At 58.7% G+C, this 16140-nt stretch overlaps 1 protein-coding gene across 1 annotated transcript in view; it reads right to left on the bottom strand.

Annotated features, from left to right (window-relative positions):
• Window positions 1–14542: 14542 nt before the first annotated feature.
• Window positions 14543–16140, bottom strand: part of LOC119296401 (E3 ubiquitin-protein ligase BIG BROTHER-like) — a 4765-nt gene continuing 3167 nt past the window's right edge. Inside the window, exons 5-8 of the mRNA XM_037574800.1 lie at window positions 15977–16021; window positions 15334–15461; window positions 15042–15150; window positions 14543–14950 (exon numbers count right to left, since the gene is read on the bottom strand). Of these exons, the coding sequence (XP_037430697.1) occupies window positions 14861–14950; window positions 15042–15150; window positions 15334–15461; window positions 15977–16021 (372 nt within the window). The 3' untranslated portion in view covers window positions 14543–14860. The remainder of the gene's footprint in view (window positions 14951–15041; window positions 15151–15333; window positions 15462–15976; window positions 16022–16140) is intronic.

The raw sequence follows: 16140 nt of genomic DNA, 5'->3' as shown, positions 1-16140 counted from the left end.
ACTCTCGATGGGTATAGACGGGATCACGGGAACGGACGACAGAAAATCAGGGGAGATAATTAAATTAGAAAGGAAAAAGAAAAAAAGACAATCATAAAATGAAGTGGGAGCACGGATGGGAGCAGGCAAGCCGGATCCCACCGGAACATACGTGCGTGCGTGCGTACCGGAAGGAAGGAAGGAAGTTCACGGCTACAAGATGTCTCTGATGTTTTGGGACGTACTACGTGTCACGATTCTGTCGTCAAGCAGTAGAGGTGTCAGTGAAGCCAACGATGCGCCATCAGGTGAATAGGTGATCGCCATCAGGTATGAACACCATATTTGTGAGGCACGCCATCTTTCAGCTCCACATACCAGAAGCAGTCCGTCTGTGCGGCTGGATGATCCCCTGATTTCCTTGTTGATAATGTAACAATTGTTGTGAGCTAAATAAGGGTTAATTTTCCTGTCCAAGAGAAGTTGTACTACCTCCTCAACTCAACAGGTCCAGAGCTGAGCAGTTGTCACCAGAGCACAAGTGCATACATGTCGGGGGTTGGGTACGACATATGCCAAAGGATGGCTTATCATGGTGGGAGCGAGTAGAACGTCGCCGGTGCCTGAAAGCGGGATGAGGCGAAGACATGCACGCCGGCGGAACTTACCCAGCTTCAGGGCTCTCCTAGGAGATAACACCCCTACTGCTGCTCTGCGGGGTCTCCGCATGATCACTAAGGCAAAGTGACTACAATGGTGCTACTGGAGCTGTTTCGGAAGGCAGGAGAGGGCAAGGCTAGCTCTCTCCTCCCTGTGCTATCTGGTCTATCTCTATCTAGGTCCGAACCCTTTGCATGGGTGCCCCGGGGGGGTTATATAGGCCTACCCCCCGGGGGTACAATAGTAATCCGGCTGGGCGCGGGTCCCAGCCGTCCGTCTCTCAGGCCGCCGTCTTCCCCGCCGGCTTCTGGGGCCCACAGACTGGCGGGTCCCGCGGACAGGCTTGATACTGTAGCGGCACTCTTGATGACGCAGGTTTGGTCATTGGGTCGTGGCAACAGTGCCGCCGTCTATCGGGCGATCACTGTCGCCATTCCCCATCCTATCTGGTTAATGGCTCGTGGGGCCCTGGGGAGGAGTCGGCCGACTCCTGGGGGGCCGACTCCCACAGGTCCGTCTTCGGGGCGCCCAGGCCGCCTTCGGCCCACCCACTGACAGGCGGCCCCGCCGTCTTCGGGACGTACAGGCCGGCGTCGTGGGCAAAGTGCGTGGCGCACTGTAGCTGAGGTCAGGGCAGGCATGGCAACAGTGTCGCCCCTCGCCGGAGATCTTCCAGCGATACGGCTCACTGTAGACATGCCGGCCCTTCGTAAGCAGGGGGGAACGGCCACGCCGTGACCGTACCCCACGTCGTACCTCGGGACGAGGGAGGAGTCATGGGCCGACTCTCCATAGTCGGCCTCTCTGGAGGTCGCCAGCTTGGAGTCGGCTTGTCTCGGAGTCGCCGTCTGGGACTCGGCTTGTCTTGGAGTCGCTTCTGGGACTCGGCTCGAGGGGCGCGGCCTGCCCCGATGTCTTGAAAGGTCCTGGGACTCGGGTCAGCCTACCCGTGGCCCAATACTCCGACAATAGTCCCCAAAGCTGGTGAAGCCCTGCGGACGCTGCATTGTGGGGCTTCAACAGTTTCATCCTTCCCGGAGCGGACTCTGGAACTCGGCTGCCGTCTTCCCTTGGGCCGACTGTTGAGAGTCAGATGTTTTAGCGAAGAGCCGCGCTCAAAAGTCGCGGCGGGAAACCAGGCGGCGTGCCTGATACGCTTCCCCGCAGCCATCGGGGCGGTCCTATCCCGTGGCGCCACGTGGAGAGGACAGTCTGCCTGCCCACGCGTGCGACGGGACGTGCCGTCAGGTGGGGCCCGCCACTACCGTGCCTCGGCATACGAACTGATCCGCTGCGGCCGTGGACGGTTAGTTTTCCCACGTCGTTACTGCGTGCAGTAACTTCGTGGGGTAGATCGTGGGGCGGCGTGGGGGCATCGTGCGCAGTTAATCCCACGCCCGCCCCCTCGGCTTCTCAGCCCATAGGGCTATAAGTAGGCGGGGGGGAGCGGAGCGGCACAGCACGCGCGCCCTTCTTCCCCGCTCCCCCGCTTCGTCTTGCCTTCTCTCCTTCCTGCCTTCGCCGTTGAGCAAGAGCATTCCACACCACGGCGATGAGCTCCTCCTCCGCCGCGGCTCCCGCCGTGCGCTCCGGCGTATGGGACGGCTCGGAGGTAGAAGAGGAACACATCGAGTTCCTCCGCCGGACACGCCGTCTCCCCAGCGCGGACCTCGTGCGCGCCCGCGCCGCGCCGGAGGGAGAGATCCGGCCGGCGCCGGAGGAGGGCGAGCGGGTCATCTTCCGCTCGCACCTCATGCGCGGCCTGGGGCTGCCGGCGAGCAGTTTCTTCCGCTCGTTCTTGGAGTTCCACAGCCTTCAACCGCACCACCTCACTCCGGATACGGTGGTGTTGCTCTCCGCCTTCGCCACTCTGTGCGAAGGTTTCCTCGGCGTTCTCCCCACCATCGAGCTGTGGGGAGAATTCTTCTCTTCTAAGCTCGGCACGCACATCGCCGGCGTGCCGGCTCAGTGCGGCGCCTTCATCGCAATGCGGCGCTCGACGGCCGACAACCCCTTTCCTCCCATCATGCTGATCAAGTTGGTGAAGATGTGGCAGCGCTCATATTTCTACGTGAAGAACCTCGCCTCTGACGGTGACTGGGTCAACCTACCGCCTTACAGCGCCGTCCCCCTAACTAGGAGGCTTCCCAGCTGGTCTCACCGAGTCAAGACGCTGACTCCCGCCGGAGCCGCCGCCGTAGCGCGACTCCGGGTCTTGACGCAGTCGGAGGGTCTCGTCGGGGCCGACTTGCTGGCCGCCTTCGTGGCGCGCCGAGTTCTCCCGCTCCAAGGTCGGCCTCACCTGATCTGTCAGATGAGCGGCCTCCGAGACCCGAGTCGGATGTGCACCAAGGAGATGCCCCGCGCGGAGGTGGCAAACATGGTGAATTATATCGTGAACTGCGAGTTCGGGGAGGACTGGCAGTTCGGCAAGGAGTCGTACTCGCGCGACAACCCCCCACCAGTGGTAAGTCGCGTCCCTCTATTGTTTTGTCTTCTTTGCGGCCGACTCCGGCTTCTGACTCTTGTCGGTTTCTTCTGAGCTAGAATCCCCTTATGCAGCCTGCAGCCGGCGCCACGAGACAACCCCGCGAGTATGTCCCCGATCATGCGGACAGCGACGTGGACGACCCCGACTTGGGGGCGGCGGCGATGGAAGCCGACACCGAAGGCGGGGGAGGAGGAGCAGAAGGCGACTTCAGGCCCTCGGCCACCTTCGCCGACTGGCCTGACGACGACGCCGAAGGCGAAGTCGCTCCGCGCCACCAGCTGAGGATCGGCCCGTCGGGCTCGGCTCCTCCGCCGGTCTGGCCGGCCAAGGCGGCGCGAAGAGGCGTCACGCCGGGCCGAGTGCGCCTGGTGGCAAATTGAAGAAGTTCAAGGGGGCGGCCGCCGTGACCAGACGGGAGGAGGCGGCCGCGAAGGCCAACCGCTTTCGAAGGGAAGTGAGAAGGCCGCCGCTAGTCTCTGCGTGAGTCTTTATGCTTTTTTTTGTTTTCCTTCGTTGAATCTTGTCCGATCTTCTTTATACTCACTCCATTCTTCTTCAGGGCCCCTCTTTCCCTTGAGAGAGTCGCTGTCCCCTCCGTCATGGGGGCGGCAGAGACGTCCGCCAATACTCGACGGGCCGACCCCGCCGCCGACCTCCGGGAGGCGACGGAGCGAAATGCGCGGGAGAAGCGCGAGGAGGAGGAGGCCGAACGCCTGGAGAAGGCGGAGGCCGACAAGGCGGCCGCCTCCGCCCAGAAGAAGCTGGAGGAAGCTGAAGCCGCCCTTGCGGCGAGACGGCGTGCCGAGGAGGCCGTGCGTCGCCGATCGACGATGCTCGTCCCCCCACTGTCGTCTGCACCGTCGCCTTCGGAGTTCACGGGGCAGACCGGGGAGGCCGGCACCGAGAACCCCGTCGTGGAGAAGGAGAGCAACGAGGCCTCCATGTCGGACACTCTCGTGCCGCCACCGCCGCCTCCACCGCCGTCTGGGAGACCGCACGGCAAACAGCCGGTGGGTCCGTCGGAGCCGCCGGTCACGGACGAGGCCGAGGCGCGGCTGCTTCTCCAAGTCGCCTCGCCGGTGCGCCGCCGTCTTGAGAGGGCGACCTCGGCGCCGCGGCCTCGGGAGACCGGCGCCGCCAGCTCGGCAACCTTAGACGCCGAGGCCACAAGCGCCGCACCCACCGGGTGGGTGCGCGGAGGCGGCACCGGTCCGCTGAATCAAGCGCTTCTGGACGTTCAGGCGAAGCTGAGCGCTGAAGGCGACGCCCTTCAAACTTGCACCAGGGCGCATCTGGCAGCGCGGACGGCCGTCCGAGTACGTTTCCTTCTTTCTTTTTGATTCTTGTTTTTCTCCGTGGGGGCGCGCCAGTGCACCCACTGGGTATAGTCCCCGAGTTCTGGGCCGGCTGCTGAGCAGGCGGTTCGGAACTCCAAATACTAACTTTGTCTTCAATGACTTATTGCAGGAGTATCACAACCTCCGCGCCACTGCCTTCAACCGCAATGTTGAGGAGTTGAGCAAGCGGGCTGCCGACTTGTTGGAAAGCTGGAGTAAGTTCTTCTTCTTCGCGGGGGCGCGCTGGCGCACCCGCGGGCTGTAGTCCCCGAGATTCGGGCCGACTGCTGAGCAGTCGAGCCGGATCTTCCCGGCGATCTTCTTTGCTGACGACTTATTTGTCTCTTCTTTCGCTCCTCAGAAGCCAACGCCGTTCTTCAGGAGCAGCTGGGCGAGGCCAATACCGCCCGTCGTGCCAAGGAGGAGGAGTGTGGCAAGCTCGCCACGGAGCGTGACCTGCTGGCGGCGCAGCTGGCCGAGCAGAAGGAGCTGCTCAAGAAGGCGCAGGACGAGGCCGAGAAGAAGGAGGCCGCTCTCCTGGCCGAGTTCGAGAGCGAGCGCTCCTCCTGGACTGACAGGGAGGCGATGCTGACCTCCGGCTTCCACGAGATCGAGGATATCGTTGATGGTACATTTCTTTCGTTTCTTCGGGCTTCCGACTATGTGTCAGGCCGACTTCTGATTTTTCGGCTTGCTTCTTTTTTGTCTTGGCAGACTTCTTCCCTGGTCACTCGCAGGCAGTCCCTCTGGCCACCGAGGCTGCTCATGAGGCGCGAAGGGCAAACGGTGAGGAGATCGCCGCTAATGCCCCCCGAACCGTCGATGAACAGCTCCTGAGCATTGAAGCCCGTCTTCGTTCGGCCCACCGGCAGATGCGCCAGCTTCAGCGTGCCAGTGCCCAGGCGGTTGCCACTTTGTGGCCGGACATGCCGGCTTTGTGCACCGCCAGTCGGACCGCCGACTGGCTGGAAGTCGCTGTCGGCCGTCTTGAGGCCTGGAAGGGCTCCTCGGCCCGGGCCTTGAAGTTCGTCAAGGCGTGGTATCCAGGGCTGGACCTGGGCCGTCTGGCCGCGTTCCGGTCAGAAGCCCAGGCCGAGCTGGAGGTCGTGGAGGGCTCTCTTATCGAGCATGCGGCGGCCATCGCCGAGTACACGGACACCAGTGTCTTCGTGCCCGAGCGGGCTGAAGGCGGCGAGGAAGTGCCGCCAGAGTGGTTCGGGATGAACCCGGAGTATGGCGAGGACTCGGCGGAGGTGATCGACTCCAGCACCGAGGAGGAGGACGAGGCGGAGGCCGAAGGCGAGGCGGAGGTGCCAGAAGACGGAGCAGGCGGCCAGCCTCAGCTCGACCGCGCCTCCAGCAACGAGCCGCGTCGAGAGAAGGCGACTGCCGCCAGAGGCGATCAAACCGAGACCGCCCAACCGACTGCCCCGGCGCCTGAAACCACCATCTCCTCCGATCCTCCGATCCCAGATGCCGCCTCCTAGGCTGCTTTTTTCGCCTCTGCTTGTCTGTCTTAAGTAATCTTTTGAGAACTTTGTTAGATTCGAACAATTCCACCCGCGGGGTGTATCTTGAACTTCTATTCGAAGATTCGGCCAAGGGCCTATGTAAATATTTATCCGATTTCCGTATTTCCTTGCTTAATGCTCTTTAGGCTTTTCCTTTTGCCGCCTTCCTTTAGTCGCTGCCTTGCCAGTCGGACAGCCGCTCTGCGGACTGTCGCTGGGTCAAGTGCTTGGCTACTTCAGGAAGGCAAGTACTTGGCCGTTTAGAGTTTCTTTAGCAAGTCGGATAGAAAGCGACAGGCCGACTACCCAAGAGTCGGCCATCTTTGATAGAGGCTAATAAATACGGCGAGCCGGCTGCTCATGAGTCGGCTTTCTGCTTCAGAAATGCTGGAGGCCGTCTCGCGCTATGTTCGTGCTTTAGGTCCTTAGCCATTTTTCATGTGGGCGCCCGTTCTTCCTCACTCCCGCCTGCCTCACAGTCGCTCTGCAAGCTGCGGCTCTGCCAGGAGGCGGATTGGGCACCGCGCACTACTTGTCTGACTGCGGGAAACTCCTCATAGCGCAAGGCGGCGAGTCCCCGGGCCGACTAGTCTGGCCCGGTGCCAAGCGGCTTGTAATAAAAGTAATGTACTCGAAGGCATAATTCTTATCATACAGATAACAAAAAGGGCCGTCCCCGAGCTCGTCTCGGGGGGCCCAAAGTCTTAGTACTTTAATACAAAAGGGTAGTGCGATACATACTGCATCAACTGTAAAATCTTCGAAGAAGATTTGCATTCCACGGGCGCTCTGTCTCTTTGCCGGAGTCGTCCCTCTTGTGCGCTCGGGGCTTCTAAGCGTCGATCAAATAGTAGGCGTCGTTCCCTAGCACCTTGCTGATGATAAAGGGGCCTTCCCAAGGTGCCGACAGCTTGTGCTGACCGGCTGTTCGCTGGATCAGCCGGAGCACAAGGTCGCCTTCTTGGAAAGATCTTGGCATGACCTTCCTGTTGTAGTACCGACGTAGACTCTGCTGGTAGATGCTGGACCGGCTGAGTGCCAACAGCCGGCCCTCTTCCAGCAGATCGACGCCATCTTGACGTGCTTCTTCTGCTTCTTCCTCAGTGTACATGGTGACTCGCGGGAGTCGAACTCTATGTTCGTTGGGATGACGGCTTCGGCGCCATAGACGAGGAAGAAGGGTGTGAAGCCGGTTGACTTGTTTGGAGTCGTGCGCAGACTCCAGAGGACGGCTGTCCGCTCCTCAAGCCGACAGCCGACAGATCGCTCCAGTGGTACGACGAGTCGAGGCTTGATGCCGGATAAGATGAGGCCGTTTGCTCGCTCCACCTGGGCGTTTGACTGCGGATGGGCAACAGACGCTAAGTCCAGTCGGATGCCCTGCGTCGCGCAGAAACGGGCCAAGGCGCCTTTGGCAAAATTCGTGCCATTGTCGGTGATGATGCTGTGTGGGATGCCGTACCGAGTTGTGATGTCAGCGATGAATGTCACTGCAGTCGAACCATTCAACTTCTTGATGGGTTTCACCTCCACCCACTTGGTGAACTTGTCCACTGCGACAAGTAGGTGAGTCAAGCCACCTCGTGTCGTCTTGAATGGTCCCACCATGTCCAGGCCCCAGACTGCAAAGGGCCAGGCGATGGGGATAGTCTTGAGTGCGGAAGCTGGCTAAAGTGGCTTGGAACGGAAAATCTGGCACCCCTTGCACTTTTGGACTAACTCTTTGGCCTCTTCCAGGGTGGTTGGCCAGAAGAAATCGTGCCGGAAGGCTTTGGCGATGAGTGCCCTGGAGGCCGCGTGGTGACCGTACTCGCCTTCATGGATGTCTCTGAGGATTGCTTGACCTTGTTCTGCCTCGACGCAGCGTTGGAAGACGCCGGTAACGCTGCGCCTGACCAGCTCTCTGTTGACTATGGTGTAGGCTGCTGCTCGGCATTGCACTTGCCGAGCCAAGATTTCATCCGTTGGCAGTTCTCTGTTTACTAGGAACCTGAGGATGGGCTGGGCCCATGAAGGTGCTGCTATTTCTTCAACTGCCACTAGTGCGACTTGGACAAGGGCGGCCGGGCTGGGAGGCGGCGGGTTGGAGTCCGCAGCCGCTTGCTGATTTGACAAAGTCCCAGGGCCGACTGGAGCAGTCCCCGGGCCGAGCTCTGGAGTCTTCGATCTTGCCATTGCAGTCTCCGGGCCGGGTTCTGAAGTCCCCGGGCCGGCTTCGACTGTGTGTTTCTTGGAGTCGGATCCATTTTCCTCAGGCGGAGCCGGCATAAAGATTGAATCTGATTCTGGTGATGGCTTGATAGAAGGCTTGAGGAGGCGCCGGAGGGCGACACCAGATGGTATTGCCTGGCGGGTGGAGCCGATTCGTGCCAAGGCGTCTGCTTGGTCGTTGTCGTTCCTTGGCACGTGGAGGAACTCGCACCCCTCGAAGTATCCGCTGAGTTGCTGGATGAGGAAACGATAGCTCGCCATATTTGCGTCCTTGGCGTCCCAATCGCCAGATGATTGTTGGACCACCAAGTCAGAGTCGCCATAACACAGGATCCGGCGAATGTCGAGCTCTTTGGCAAGCCGGAGCCCGTGGATGAGCGCCTCGTACTCGGCCACGTTGTTGGAGGCGGCGAAGTGGATCTGCAGCGCATATCTTAGCTTGTCGCCCTTGGGGGAAGTGAGGACGACGCCGGCTCCCAAGCCGGTGCGCATCTTGGAGTTGTCGAAGTGCATCTGCCAATGGGTGGAGTCGGGCGCTGGTGGCAGATACTGGGTCTCGGCCCAGTCGACGAGGAAGTCGGCCAGTGCTTGCGACTTGATGGCGGTGCGGGGCTCGTAGTAGATGGTGTAGGGGGTCAGGTCGATGGCCCATTTGGCCACTCGGCCAGAAGCATTTCGGCTTCCGATGATCTCGGTCAGTGGAGCTGTGCAGACCACAGTGATTGGATGCTCCTGGAAGTAGGGCTTCAATTTCTTGGCGGCGAAATGCACGCCGTAGCACATCTTCTGATAATGGGGGTAGTTCTGCTTGGAGGCCGACAGCACCTCGCTCAAGTAATATACCGGTCTCTGGACAGGTAGTGCCTTGCCTTCCTCCTTGCGCTCGACTACAATGACTGTACTGACTACTCGGCTGGTGGCGGCAATGTAGAGGAGCATGGACTCTTTGGGAGTCGAAGCCGCCAGCACAGGGGGAGTAGTCAACATCTTCTTTAGCTGGAGAAAAGCCTCGTCCGCCTTGGGAGTCCACTCAAAGAAGGTCGTCTTCTTCATGAGCTGATACAAGGGGAGAGCCTTCTCGCCCAGCCGACTGATGAATCGGCTGATGGATGCCAAACAGCCGGTGAACTTCTGCACATCTAACAGTCGTCTAGGTGCTTCCATCCTCTCGATGGCCTTGATCTTCACAGGATTGCACTCTATGCCGCATTCGGAGACCAGGAAACCGAGGAGCTGGCCGGCTGGTACTCCAAAAACGCACTTCTATGGGTTGAGCTTGATCTGGAATCGGCGCAGATTCTCAAATGTTTCCTTGAGGTCCTCCAGCAAGGTTCCACGCTTCTCCGTCTTCATCACTATGTCATCCACATAGACGTGGGCATTTCTGTCGAGTTGCTTCAGGAGGCACTTCTGCATGCAACGCTGAAAGGTGGCGCCGGCGTTTCTCAAGCCGAACGTCATGGTCAGGTAGCAGAAGGCTCCAAACGGCGTGATGAAGGCGGTCTTCAGTCTGTCGGCCGGGTTCAGCTTGATCTGGTGATATCCTGAATATGCGTCTAGGAAACTCAACAGCTCGCATCCGGCTGTGGAGTCTATCACCTGATCGATTCTCGGCAGAGCAAATGGATCCTTGGGGCAAGCTTTGTTGAGGCTCGTGTAATCAATGCACATCCGCCACTGCTTGTTCTTCTTCAGCACCAGTACTGGGTTTGCCAGCCACTCTGGAAAAAACACTTCCATGATGAAGCCGGCTGCCAGGAGCCGGGCTATTTCTTCTCCAACAACTCTTCTTTTTTCTTCTGACAGGCGGCGCAAGGGCTGCCTGACGGGCTTCATATCAGACCGGACATGTAATTTGTGCTCGGCGAATTCCGTCGGGACACCAGGCATGTCCTTGGGGGACCATGCGAAGATGTCGCGATTCTCACGGAGGAAGTCGATGAGCTCGCCTTCCTATTTGCTGTCAAGGCCTGTGCCCATGACAGCGTATCTCTCCGGGTGCTCCGGGTCCAGCGGTATCTTCTTTGTTTCTTTGGCCGGCTTGAATGATCCTTCTGCTTCCGACTCCTTGGGGTCGGGCGATAACTCGGGCTGCTTGCCGGCCATCGCCACGACCCGATCAAGAAGCCGTTTCTCAGCCGCGACCACCAAGGATTCGGCCAGCTGACTACTTTCAGCCGCGCAAGCGGACGACTTCCTGTAGTCGCCGGACACGGTTAGGATTCCCTTGGAACTCGGCATCTTCATCTTGAGGTAGGCGTAGTGGGGGGCCGCCATGAACTTGGCCAAGGCGGGTCGGCCAAGCAATGCATGATATGGGCTTTCGAGGTCCACCACCTCAAACCAAATTGGCTCTCGGCGGAAATGATTGTTGTCTCCGAAGAGGACATCTATTAGGATCTTGCCGATTGGGGAGCAGGAAAGGCCAGGGACGATTCCGTGGAACACAGTCCGGCTGCTCTGAAGCTGTCTTCGCTTGATTCCTAATTTCTCCATTGTATCCTTGTACAGGATGTTGATACTGCTGCCTCCGGCTATCAGTACTCACGAGAAGCGAGCGGCCCGCCTATCAGTGGCGAGTGTGGCGCTTAAGACCAAGGCATAGGAGCCTGGACTCGGCATCACCTCTGGGTGATCAGCTCTGCTCCAACTGATATGCTTTTTGGACCAATGCATGAACTCTGGGGGACTTGATGCAACCGCATTCACTTCTTGCTGCTGTTGGCGCCTGCTGCGTCGGTCATCTGCTACGCTGGTGAACACCACATAGGCTCCATGCTCATCCGGGAACTCGTCTTGTATTGCGCCGACTGGCCTGACGGCCGGCTGCTGGGGCGGCAGTGGAGGAGGCGGCCTAGCAGGAGGGGGAGGGAGCAGGCCGTCCCCCTTGGCGATTCTGGTCAGCCAGTGGCATTTCCTGGTGGTGTGGTTTGACGGCTTCGCGCCGATGTGGAACTTGCAGGGACCGTCTAGAGTCTGTTCATAGGAGAAAGCCGGCAGCCAGTTGGACTTGCCGCCCTTCTGTCACTTTGCCGGAGGCGGTCCCTCTAACTGCTGGTCTTCTGCTGTTGCCACTTGCCGACTGTTGGAAGTCGGCTGCGGGGCTTTGCGCTTTTGGTCATTCTGCTGTTGCCGCCGACTGGTGTCTCCAGCCGGAGTTCTTGGAGCCTGAGGGGCGACTTTGCCAGTCGTGCTGACCCGAATCTCCGACTTCATGGAGGAGTCGGCCGTGGCGTACTTGTCCGCTGTGATCAGCAGCTCATCGAGGGTCTCCGGCTCGTCGCAGAGGAGCTTGTGCTTGAGGAGGGTGCCTTCTCTACACCCGGCAGTGAAATACTCGATGGCCTGCACCTCGTGTACGCCCTCGCAGGAGTTCCGGAGTTCACCCCAGCGCGTGAGGTAGTCGCGAGTAGACTCGTCAGGGCCTTGCACGCACAAGGAGAGTTGGCGTGGCTTGGGAGGTCGCTTGTACGTGCTGGTGAAGTTGCGGACGAAAGCCTCGGTGAAGTCGACCCAGCTGTTGATGTTGCGAGGCTTCAGACTGTTCAACCACGTCCGGGCCGAGCCCTGGAGCATGAGCGGGACGTATCTTACGGCAACACGCTTGTTGCCGTTCGCTATGTTGACGGTGGTGGAGTAGTCGATCAGCCAATCTTCCTGCTTCATGGTGCCGGTATATTTGGGCGTGTCTCGGGGGAGCGTGAACCCTTTGGGGAAGGGCTCATCTCGGATGCGGGGTCCAAAGCAGGGGGGGCCCAACTCGTCTTCTTCTTCCAGCGCCAGGGATCGGTGGAGTCGCTTGATCCGATGGCGGGCGTCGTTCTCTCCGACTCCCTCTCGGCGGCCAAGGCGGTCGCCGAGAGTCGGATGTTCCACGGGCGGCGGGGAGACTCGCCTTTCTCTGCGAGGAGGGGGAGGCAGGTAGTCGTCCCGCCGTTCCACCGCTTTGGGGCGGCCGTCTTGGTCGCGCTCGATGGTGATGTGAGTCCGACTGTGGCTGACAGCCGGCTCCTTGTCCTTCTTCCCACGGGCCCCGCCAGTCGGCGTCTGAGACGTCGCACCTTGGTCTCGGCGAGGCGGTGGGTCGTCATTTTGGCGCTGCGGCGCCTCGGTGCGGCAGCCGGCATCATTCTGTGCGGCGGCCGCGTCGAGGAGCTGCTAAACTCGCTCCGTCATTACGCGGCGCTCTTCGCCTTCGAAGTTGTCGAGCTCGTCTGCCGCCGCCTGGGCGGCACGGATATTCTCTGCGGGCGTGGCATACACAGGGCGATCGGCCCCGAAGAGGTTGGCGATTGCCGCGCCGCGCTGTCGGGCCGCGCCTAGGCGGCTAGGCCCGGTCGGAGCCGGTGAGCCGCCTACGGCGCGATCCATCTCGCGTTGGTAAGCTTCTGACAAGCGCCTCATGCTTGCCAGCTTCTTCGCGCCTTCGACGAGCTGAAGGCGGAGCGCCTCCAGCGTCTCGGTGTCGGCGTCTTCCGGAATCGGCGCTGCAAGGCCTCGCAGGGCCGCGTCAAGCGGGTCGTGCGCTCCTTCGCCGGAGCGCTCGCCGTGCTCGAGGACGAGGACCTCAGTGACGGTGCTTCCGCCGCTCCCCGCGCAAGGGAGCGGCTCATCGTAGACCACCACGTTGGTGGGGAACGCGTCGAGCGACGCGCTGTCGGAGTCGACCAGCATCGGGTCGGTGGATCCTATGGACTCCAGGTCCGCGGCAGGCTCGCCGGCGACGTGGAGTTGGTCGAGGAGGCCCGCGAGGAGGCTCTCGGGGACACTCATGCCTGCATCGGACGCAGGCTCATCAGAGAGGCGAACCTCGCCGATAAGATCAGCGAGGCAGCTGGCCGCACAGGCGATCTCAGCGCCGTGCAGCGCGTCGGCACAGACGCCATCCGGCGTGCCGGGCTGGCTGTGCTCGCCGGGGAGGAACAGGGTTCCCGTCCAGAGCAGATCTCCGGACGACGGTGCACCTCGCCCCACGGTGGGCGCCAAATGTCGGGGGTTGGGTACGACATATGCCAAAGGATGGCTTATCATGGTGGGAGCGAGTAGAACGTCGCCGGTGCCTGGGAGCGGGATGAGGCGAAGACATGCACGCCGGCGGAACTTACCCAGCTTCAGGGCTCTCCTAGGAGATAACACCCCTACTGCTGCTCTGCGGGGTCTCCACATGATCACTAAGGCAAAGTGACTACAATGGTGCTCCTGGAGCTGTTTCGGGAGGCAGGAGAGGGCAAGGCTAGCTCTCTCCTCCCTGTGCTATCTGGTCTATCTTTATCTATGTCCGAACCCTTTGCATGGGTGCCCCGGGGGGTTTATATAGGCCTACCCCCCCGGGGGTACAATAGTAATCCGGCTGGGCGTGGGTCCTAGCCGTCCGTCTCTCAGGCCGTCGTCTTCCCCGCCGGCTTCTGGGGCCCACCAACTGGCGGGTCCCGCGGACAGGCTTGATACTGTAGCGGCACTCTTGATGACGCAGGCTTGGTCATTGGGTCGTGGCAACAGTGCCGCCGTCTATCGAGCGATCGCTGTCGCCATTCCCCATCCTATCTGGTTAATGGCTCGTGGGGCCCTGGGGAGGAGTCGGCCGACTCCTGGGGGGCCGACTCCCACAGGTCCGTCTTCGGGGCGCCCAGGCCGCCTTCGGCCCACCCACTGACAGGCGGCCCCGCCGTCTTCGGGCCGTACAGGCCGGCGTCGTGGGCACAGTGCGTGGCGCACTGTAGCTGAGGTCAGGGCAGGCATGGCAACAGTGCCGCCCCTCGCCGGAGATCTTCCAGCGATACGGCTCACTGTAGCCATGCCGGCCCTTCGTAAGCAGGGGGGAACGGCCACGCCGTGACCGTACCCCACGTCGTACCTCGGGACGAGGGAGGAGTCATGGGCCGACTCTCCATAGTCGGCCTCTCTGGAGGTCACCAACTCGGAGTCGGCTTGTCTCGGAGTCGCCGTCTGGGACTCGGCTTGTCTTAGAGTCGCTCCTGGGACTCGGCTCGAGGGGCGCGGCCTGCCCCGATGTCTTGAAAGGTCCTGGGACTCGGATCAGCCTACCCGTGGCCCAATACTCCGACAATACACATCACTTGATCCAACTGCAGATAGAAACAGGAGCTACACACAAAACTGGCAAAGCCTCCCCCAAAAAATTGTACCTCCACTGGACTATACTCAACAGGTCCGTAGCTGAGCAGTGGTCACCGGTACAAAGTGGATACAGGAGTTCATCCAACTCAAGACAAAAACATGAGCCACACACACAAAAAAAAAATCCCAAAAGAAGAAAAACGAGCAACACAAAACTGGCTGAGCCTAGCTCCCCCAAAAGAAGCTCAGAGTTTCAGTCACAAACACATCACTGACAAGGAATGCAAGCTCACAGGGTTGTAACAAATGAATCTTTCCCTCTGTCCACAAAAATCTTAATCAAATACAGTTAACAGAAACCAGCGCATGCCTCTTCGCAGTGAACAAAACACCTCGCAAGCATGCGCGATCGGAGCTCTACCACGTGGTCATAGTTCACGGTCAAACTCTACAGCCTACGGCAAACCTCCGGGAAGCGGCTCCAGCTTCCAGCTACATCTGCTTATAACCTATATTTAGTGATATGGTCCTAATATACAAGTCTAAAGGGAAGGGGTAGGGCACAAAGCAAGCTGCATGCCCTCAAGCAGAGATCACGCGTATGTCGTCCCAGCGCAAGAGCTTTCGTGATCGCCCCTCTTGGGCTCCTCGCCGGGAACTTCAGCAAAGCAAACAGGGCATACCTGCAGAGCAAATGCATACTCCTGTCAGCTAAAGAGGCCTGGGGTAGAAACCAGAAGCAGATACAGGTTGTTCCTTTCCCTTATCGCTGACCTTGTTGATGGTAAGCCATTTTGTCACGCAGCTGGCATGGTACACATGCTTGCAGGGGAGCGCCATCTGCAGATCCCCTCTCCGATACTCCATTTGACAGATCACACACCTGTTTGTTTGTTACCCATATGAAAGTTCTAAAAGTTATCTTCCTTTCCATTTAAGGATCGGGTTGCTGTAACTGCGTCCCTCTACAGGTAAGCGAGAAACAGAATATTGCACTCGAGATGCAGCATCCTGTCGATGCAGACGGAACTACTGATGGTGTAAAGAGATTGCAGCAAGAGCTAACCTTTCACGGCGTTTTTTCTTCCTTGAAAATAAACCACACTTGAATTTGGTGACTGGAAGTGCTGAAATGCTTTCTTGGGAGAGGCCCCGACTTTGGGTTCCAACTGCCTCGCCCAAATCCAACAATTCCTGTCAACAAAAACTTGTAAGCGAACCAAGTTCCAGACATAATAAGATGAGACAAAGAAAACTAGCACTGAAACGAATGATTAATGGACATAGAGCTTAGTCATTGAAGAGTATTGTACTATTGTTAGTTGAATAGTTCCACCGCATGGAACAAAAGAAAAGCAGTGTGATGTGTGGATGTATATATCTACTCGTGACTTTACAAGCATGTACTTTCAGATAAGCACAGCAAAAAAAAATACTGCTAAGTGATTATTCAAGTAACAAAAAAATTCTTCATCTTGAGTCACATCATCCTTGATGTCCAGTATTTTGGTCCTCAAAGCACCCAAATAAGAACAATAAATTGATCAATCCAATTGTGCATTGTGTTATCACTGCAGACTTTTACCTATCTAGCTGAACTCAAACATATAAATCAGATGCAGAAGATGACACATATATCAAGTGGGTTTTACATGAAACAGCAAGCATGAGAGCATGGTTACACAAGTCATGCAAGAGAAGTCATTAACCTCATATGTCATGTTGTCAGGATCAATGCTGTCTTGCCAAACAACCTGGAAATAAATAAAACAGTATTATATTTCAGTGAATCAATGAGGAAATACCTTTTGGGTAGATGAGAAATAAAGTGTATACATGAAACATGGAAACAAATAAACAATGTTATCACATA

The sequence above is a fragment of the Triticum dicoccoides genome, chromosome 4B (assembly GCF_002162155.2).
Source record: "Triticum dicoccoides isolate Atlit2015 ecotype Zavitan chromosome 4B, WEW_v2.0, whole genome shotgun sequence".
Lineage (NCBI taxonomy): Eukaryota > Viridiplantae > Streptophyta > Magnoliopsida > Poales > Poaceae > Triticum > Triticum dicoccoides.
Note: the sequence above shows the minus strand (reverse complement) of the source record. Positions and strands in the feature narration are given on the sequence as shown.